Source organism: Struthio camelus, chromosome 39, assembly GCF_040807025.1.
Source record: "Struthio camelus isolate bStrCam1 chromosome 39, bStrCam1.hap1, whole genome shotgun sequence".
NCBI lineage: Eukaryota > Metazoa > Chordata > Aves > Struthioniformes > Struthionidae > Struthio > Struthio camelus.
This window is the reverse complement of record NC_090980.1, coordinates 388062-395650: the sequence shown is the minus strand read 5'-3', so window position 1 is coordinate 395650 and position 7589 is coordinate 388062. Positions and strand designations below refer to the sequence as shown.

General features: G+C 70.2%; 1 protein-coding gene across 1 annotated transcript; it reads left to right on the top strand.

Annotated features, from left to right (window-relative positions):
• Positions 1-698: 698 nt before the first annotated feature.
• ERF (ETS2 repressor factor) lies at positions 699-7513 on the top strand. Its single transcript, XM_068924286.1, has 4 exons — positions 699-802; positions 4291-4525; positions 4887-5002; positions 5077-7513. Exons 1-4 carry the CDS (start codon positions 781-783, stop codon positions 6300-6302), a joined length of 1599 nt encoding a protein of 532 aa, XP_068780387.1. The 5' UTR covers positions 699-780; the 3' UTR covers positions 6303-7513.
• Positions 7514-7589: the final 76 nt, after the last annotated feature.

The following is a 7589-nucleotide window of genomic DNA, read 5'->3' as shown; positions in this document are numbered from 1 at the left end:
ACGCAGAAAGCCTTATGCAAGGCCCTGGACAAGGGCACGTGCAAGACCTGGTGCAGGGGTGCGTGCAAGGCCCTGTGCAAGGGTGTGTGCACGGGTGTGCGCAAGGCCTGGTGCTCGGGCACGTGCAAGGGCCGGGGGTGCAAGCGGCCCAGCAAGGTGCACGGGCGCTGGGGAGTTGCATCAGCCGCCAGCACAAACGAGGCAAAACAACCTGGGAGGTTAATTACCCCCCACGGGGGCCGCTCATGCCAGGGCCTCGCGTGCTGGGGCCTTTGCCTCCTGGCCTGGCCCTGCGGCTGCGTGTGGAACACGCCGGGCCTGCATGTCATGAGCTTTGTCGGGTCTCAGCCCAGATCCCAGAAGGGGTCTTCATGGGGACCCCCTTTCCCCTCCTGCCCCAGATGTCACTGTCCCAATCACCCCTCCCCATCTGCCCCCTCCTGCCTCATGGACCCCGTTGTCCCCAATTGCCCCCTCCTGCCCCATGTGCCTCCCTCCTACACCATTGCCCCTTTCTGCCCCATCGCCCCTCCCCGCGCGGCCCCTTTAAGCGCCCCCTCCTTCCCCTCCCCCCGTGGGCGTGGCCGGGCGGGGAGGCGGTGGCGGGAGGGGGAGGGGGGCGGGCTTAGTGTCCATGGCGACGCGGCGGTGACGTGAGCAGGGGGCGTGGGCGTCCCGGGCTGGCGGGGAGGGCGGGGGGCGGCGGCGGCGGGGGGGGGCGGCGGGGGGGCCGAGCCCGACACCGACCCGGCGGCGGCGGCGGCTGCAGCGCGCGGAGCCATGAAGACGCCGGCGGACGCAGGTGGGGACTGCGCCCCCCCCCCGGGGCGGGGGGGGACTTACCCGGGGGGAGGGGAAGTTTTTATATCTGTAATTTTATTTCGCCGCGGGGGGGGGGGGAAGAAGAGCGGCGGCGCCGGTTGACGGGGGCGAAAGTTGCCCCCCCGCCGCCGCCGCACAAACTTTGGGCCCCCCCCGCCCCACGTGGGCGGCCGCCCCCGCGCCCGGATCTACTACTGTTTTTAAAGGGGGGGGCCGCTGGGGGGGGGGAGGAACCCCCGGCGGGGGGGCGGGGGGCTCCGGCGGAGTTGGCGGCGCCGGGACCTGTTGCTTCGCGCGAAGCGGCGGCGCCGGCCGGGCCCCCCCATAACCAGGCGCCTGCGGGGGGGGGTATTTGTTCCCCCGGGGGGGTCATTTATTTGCCCAGGCGGGTGTTTATCCCCGCGGGGGAGGTTTTATCCCCGCGGGGGGGGGGCATTTATTCGCGGGGGGAATCTCCGCGGGGGGGTGTTTATCCCCACCGGGGGGGTGTTTTCCCGCGGGGGGTGTTTTTCCCGGGGGGGAGGGGCGCGGGGGGGGCTGTGCCACGTTGTGTGTGCGCGCGGGGGGGAGGGGCGCCGCGGGGAGGGGGCGGGGGGGTCGTGTCCCCCCTCCCCCCGTATCCCCCCTCCCCCCCCGCGCCAAGTTGCCGTCGGCGCCTTTTGGGAACTTTTTTTTTGTTCCCGACAAACAACGAGGGTTTAAGGTGGCGCCGGCTGGGGGCGGGGAGGGGGGGGTCGTCGTGACCCCCCCCAACACCGCTGGGGGGGCGGGCTAGCGGTCACGGCGCCGTGGGGGGGCGCCCCCCCCCCGCGCGGTGCCACCTGAAACGTGTTAGGGGGAGGCGAAGGTTGGGGTCGGACTTTACCCCCCCCGGCCCACCTTAAGGGGGGGGGCGGGCGCTGCGGTGCCCCCCCCCCCGCCCCGATTGTCTGCAGGAATCCGGCCGGGCTGGAGCGCGTCTCGCTCCTGTTCAAACTTGTCCCCTCCCCCGCCCCGTACCCCTGCCGCCGCCGGCCCCGCCCCCCGCCCGCGGCAGGCCCCGCCCCGGCCCCGCCCCCTCCCCCGCGGAACTCGCCGAAACTTTGCGCCCCGCGGGGGGGGGGGAAGGGCGGGGCGTGACCCCCCCCGCAGAGTTGGGGGTCCCGGCGCCCCCCAAGTGTGGGGGCCGGGGTCCCTGTGCTCCCCAGGTGTGAGGTTTGGGGGGGGCCGGGGATCCTCTGCCCCCCGCGTGGGGGACCCCCAATAAGGGGGGGGTGGGTGGGTCCCACGTGCGGGACGGGATTGGGGGGGGGGACATGTTCCCCCTATCTGGGGGGTCAGACTTGGGGGTCTGTGTGTCCCCTCCCGAGGGGCTCATCGTCATGACCTCCCTCCATGTGTGGGGCCGGGGGGGGGGTGATGCAATGCAGGGGGGGAGCGACGACACGGGACACGAGTCCGGGGGGCCCAGGCGTGCTCGGGGGGGGCGGGGAGGAAACTTGGAGCGGGACGGCCGGCGGACAGGGCGTGCTTTGTGTGCGCGGGCGTGTGCGCAGGCGTGTGCGGGGGGGGCCGGTGCCCACGCGTGCTCCAGGCGCTGGGGCGGGGGCGCAACGCACACGCGTGTGTGGGGGGTGGGGGCGCACACACCAGCTCGCACGCATGTGTGGGGGGAAGGTCACTCTCGCACACGCGTGTGTGTGGGGGAGGACATGCTTGCACACGTGTGTGCGGGGGGCCCTCACCTGTGTCGTGCCCCCCTCCAAGGGCTGTGCAGAGCTCGGGGCCGCGAGAACCCCCGGACACCTGGGCCCCCGGGGCCGTGTTGTGCTGGGGGGTGTCCCGGACACCTGGGCTGTGGTGGGCTGGGGGGCGTCCCGGATGCCTGGGCCCCATGGCCCCCCCGCAGGACTTGGGGGGGGCGGCCAGGAACAGTGGTCCATTGATGGGGCCGCGGCCGCCGCTGATGTCACGTCCCAGCCCCCCCCTTCCCCCCTCCCAGCTAATTAGCGAGAACAGGCCCCGAGTGTGCTGACGAGGGGGAGGGGTGGCCAGAGGGGGCTATGGGGTGCCACTAGCCCATGGGGTGAGGCTGGGCGTGGGGGGGGGTATGGGGCTATGGGGCACCAATAGCCCAGGGTTGTTGTTTATTGGGCCACTTATGGGGTGCCCCATACCCGGGGGGGCTGGTTATGGGGCAAAGGTGCTGTTCATGGGGGCAGTTATGGGGTGCCCCATAAGCCAGGGTTGCTGCTTATGGAGGGGGCAGTTATGGGGCACCCCATAGCCTGGAGGTGCCAGTTATGGGGTGCCCCATAGCCTGGGGGGACCAGTTATGGGGCACTCCATACCCTGAGGGGGGCCAATTATGGGGGCTGGTTATGGGGTGAGGGTGCTGCTCATGGGGGCAGTTATGGGGTGCCCCCTACCCTGGGGGGGGCTGCCTATGGGGCAGCTGTGGGTGGCGGCGGGGGGGCTGCTGCTGCTGCTCCTCCTCCTCCTCCCTGGCAGGTTATTTTTAGCGTCTGCCCCGTTGCCTGGAGACGTGATTTTGGGGGGAAAACGAGCTGTTTTGGCACAGGATGCCCTGCTTTGGCGGGCGGGGGTGTCACTCGGGTCCCCCCCCCTTGGCGCCGTCCCCCCCTGGCCGGGAGGCAGCTGAGCTCATCGTGGCGGCGGCAGCTCCATTAGGGCCCTGCATTATTGATGCGCTCGGGGACGCCTGGGCCCCGGGAGCCGGGAAACGGCCCCCTCCCCCCCCATCTCCCATCCCGCAACCCGGCGCCTTTTCCCGGGAATCCGGCCCGGCCGCGGACTCATAAAGGGGCCCTTGTGCATGACGCTGAGCTCAGCCCCGGCCCGGGGGCCGCCTGGCACGGCCCCCCCCGCCCCACAGCGGCTATGGGGTGGGTGGGGGGGCCCCCCCCATCCCGGCTGGCAGCAGCCGGCGGCCTTGGCCGGCAGCCCGGGAGCCTGGCGGTGCCGGGAGAGGCCGGCGGCGGCAGCCGGTTTCCTGTCCCCCCCCCACCCCGGGTCCCTCCCCGCCAGGTCCCCGGCGGGGTGACGCGCACCTTGCGGATGGGGTGGGGGGGTTAACCCCTTCAGCCCCGCTGAGGGCCCAGGCATCCGAGCCGCCCTGCCTCATGGCGTAGAGGGCCCAGGCGTCCAGCTGCCCCTCTACCCCACGGTGCAGGGAACCCAAGTGTCTGGGCGGCCTCCCTGGTTGTCCCAGAGGACCCAGGCGTTCGGGCTGCCCCTTGCACAGGGGGACCCAGGCGTCCGGGCAGCTTCCCTGGCCTTTTCTGGAGGACCCAGGGGTCCAGGCTGCCCATGGCCCGTCCCAAATCTGCACAGGGGACCACAGCATCCAGGCTGCCCCTTGCGCAGGGGATCCAGGCGTCTGGCCACCTTTCTGCCCCGTGGCATGGGGGACCCGGGCGTCTGGGTTGCCTGGCCCTGTGCCGGCTGAGCCCTCTCCGCCCGCCGCAGGCTTCGCCTTCCCGGACTGGGCGTACAAGCCGGAGTCGAGCCCGGGCTCGCGGCAGATCCAGCTGTGGCACTTCATCCTGGAGCTGCTGCGCAAGGAGGAATACCACGACGTCATCGCCTGGCAGGGCGACTACGGCGAGTTCGTCATCAAGGACCCTGACGAGGTGGCCCGGCTCTGGGGCGTCCGCAAGTGCAAGCCCCAGATGAACTACGACAAGCTGAGCCGGGCGCTGAGGTGAGCAGCGAGGGCCCAGGCGTCCGGGTGCCATCCCGGCACCAGCTACTTGTATTCCCTTTCCTGCCAGAGAGCGGAGAAACTCAGGTGTCCAGGCACCCCACACCGCCTGCTCTCACCCCCAGGTGTCCTGTGTCCTGAGAGGGTGGACCCAGGCGTCCAGGTGCCCCATGAACAGGAGGGGACCCAGGGGTCTGGTCACCCCACTCTCCCTATAGAGCTCCCAAACTAGCCGCAGTGCGAAGGGAGCCCAGGCATCCAGGCACCCCCATGACTCACCAGTTGTGTGACAGGTGGGCCCAGGTGTCTGGGCCGAGGGGCTGCACTCGGTGCGTCCGACTGACGCTCTCCTGCCCCGCAGGTACTATTACAACAAGCGGATCCTGCACAAGACCAAGGGTAAACGCTTCACCTACAAATTCAACTTCAACAAGCTGGTGCTGGTCAACTACCCCTTCATCGACGTGGGCCTGGCAGGTGAGCAGGGGCCATGGCGGGGAGGGGGTGAGGGGGCTGCGATGGCCACCCTGACACCACTCCCCCACCTGCAGGTGGCCCCGTGCCCCAGAGCGCCCCACCGGCCCCCTCGGGCGGCTCGCACTTCCGCTTCCCGCCGGCCGCCGCCGCCGCAACGCCTTCGGACGCCCTGTCGCCGGGAGCTGAGGAGCTGCGCTCGCCCGGCGGCGTCTTTGCCGCCGTCTCGCGGCGCCTGGCCCGCGGCTCCGTCAGCGACTGCAGTGACGCCACCTCGGCCACCTCGGAGCTGGAGGAGCCACTGGGCGACGAGCGCGGCAGCCGTGGAGGCGGTGACGTTTTCCGGGGGCCGCCGCTACCCGGCCATTCCCGGCTGCCCCCGCAGGATGCCACCGCTGGCCTTTTCCGCCTCTACCCGCGCCCGCGGGCGCCTGAGCCGCTGAGCCCCTTCGCTGCCTCGCCGCTGGCTGGCCCTGGCGCCCTGCTGCCGCCGCCGCCGCTCTCGCCGGCGCTGCCGCTGACCCCCACTCACCTCAACTACACCCCCTCGCCCACCCTCAGCCCCATGTTCGCCCCGCCGGCGGCGGCGGCAGCCTCCCGCTTCTCCTTCAACCCTGAGGACATGCAGCGCTACCTGCAGGCGCACGCCCAGAGCGTCTACAACTACCACCTAAGCCCCCGCGCCTTCCTGCACTACCCAGGGCTGGTGGTGCCGCAGCCCCAGCGCCCCGAGAAGCCGGTGCCAGCGCCGCCACCGGGCCCCGGCGAGCCGCCGCCACCGCCCGCTTTGGCCCCCTTCAAATTCAAGCTGCAGCCCCCGCCACCGGGACGCCGCAACCGGGACAAGGCGGCGGCGGCAGCGCCAACGCTCGCTGGGGAAGGGGGCGCCGGTGCCGCTGCTGCTGAGCCCTCGCTGCCCCACATCAAGGTGGAGCCCATCTCGGAGGGGGAGTCGGAGGAGGTGGAGGTGACGGACGTCAGCGAGGAGGACGAGGAGGAGGATGAGGAGGTGTTCAAGGCACCGCCGCCACCCGCCGCCGAGGAGCCACCGCCCCCACCATGCCGCCCACCGCCCTGCGTGCCGCTCAAGCTGCGGTTCAAGCGCCGCTGGAGCGAGGAGCGGCGGCAGGAGGAGGCGGCCAGCAGCGGCGGTCCGCCCCTCGTCCCCGCTGACCCCCCCGCGGATGACAAGAAGGCCAAGGCAGAGGCGGAGGAGGAGGCGGCAGCTGCTCCGGCCCCTGGTGGGCGCAGGGTCAGCGCCGAGCTGCAGCGCGCCACGGCCCAGCTTTCCCTGGACTCCTGATTGCACCCCCCCCCCCAGCACGGCCAAGGTGGCGGGGGGTGAGGGGGGGGCGGGGGTCGTGGGGGGGACACACACGCACACATGTGACGAACCGGGACTCATTGATTTGCTGCCTTAACTCAGAGATTTCTGCTCCTCGGCGTTGGCTCTCGTTTTCCCGCCGGCTCCGCCGATCTGTAAATTGAAATTTTTTTGGTGGGGGAGGGAGAGAACATAATCCTTCTCCCCCCTCTGACTTATCTTCTGGGGGCTGTTTTTAAGGCTGCCGCAGCCCCCAGAGGGGCTCTGTTTTAAGGGAGGGGGTGACATGGTGGGTTTACGCGCAGGGAACAGCCCCCCCCCACACTGCTTTCGGGGCTTTTTCGTTTCGTTGCAACCTTCCCCATTTCCCCTTGTTTCTTTAAACCCTTCTGCCTTTGGGGGCTCTGGGGAAAGGACTTGGGGGGGAGCCTTGGGGGGGGGCACATCTCCCCCTCCCGCCCCGGGCTCCCACCCCCCCCTCAGGTGAAAAAAGGGGCTTTTTAAGCACAAATACGGTTTTTGTCATTGAAATCTGACATGGGGCTGGGGGGGGGAGGTGTGCCCCCCCACCAGAGCGTGAGGCCAGGGCCTGGCAGGGGCTGAGCATGCCCAGTCTCTGCCAGGGCTGAACTGACTGCCCCCACGCACGGAGAGGAAGGGCTGTGGGGGTCCGATCCTGAGCTGGGGGGGGTGAAATGCCCCCCCCACTCTGGCCCCATGTGGGGGTTTCCCTGTACAAATGGCTTTATATAACCAAAAAAATGGGTGGGTGGGCATGGCCCGACCCACCGCGGGGGGGGTGGGGGGGGCTCGAGGGTTTCTTAAGTGCCTGTTGATGAACTGTCGCCATGGGACGGGGGGGGGCCCAGGCCTTTCCCCCCCCCACAGCACCCCCAGGGCAGGGGCGGAGGCCTGAACTAACATTTTTTCTCCTCAATTCCAGCCTCCCCCCCATCCTCCCCCTAGACGGGGCAAGGGGGTGCAGAGCCCGGTTGGGGGTCAGGGCACCAGGTGGGGGGGGCCGGGGGACAGGGAGGGTTTATCTGAAGCCTTATTGAAATTCTTGTACATACCGGGGGGGGCGGCGGGGGCGGGGGCGTCGGTTTCATTTTAAGAATGTATAAAGGAAATAACCAATAAAACTTTCACAGTTTGGTCGCTTTTCTGGGCCGTTCCCCCTCCCCCACTGTCGGAGGGGGGCTCCTCACCTGGCGCGGCTCGGACCGGCCCCCCCCCCCCCCGACCCACGACGGGACCCCGGGGCCA

Excerpts from the sequence above, each read along its gene's own strand:
- ERF (XM_068924286.1), top strand. The coding sequence starts at position 781 with ATGAAGACGCCGGCGGACGCAG. Across the intron at positions 4,526-4,886 it reads AAGCTGAGCCGGGCGCTGAG|GTACTATTACAACAAGCGGA; the intron begins GTGAGCAGCGAG and ends CCTGCCCCGCAG. Across the intron at positions 5,003-5,076 it reads CATCGACGTGGGCCTGGCAG|GTGGCCCCGTGCCCCAGAGC; the intron begins GTGAGCAGGGGC and ends CCCCACCTGCAG.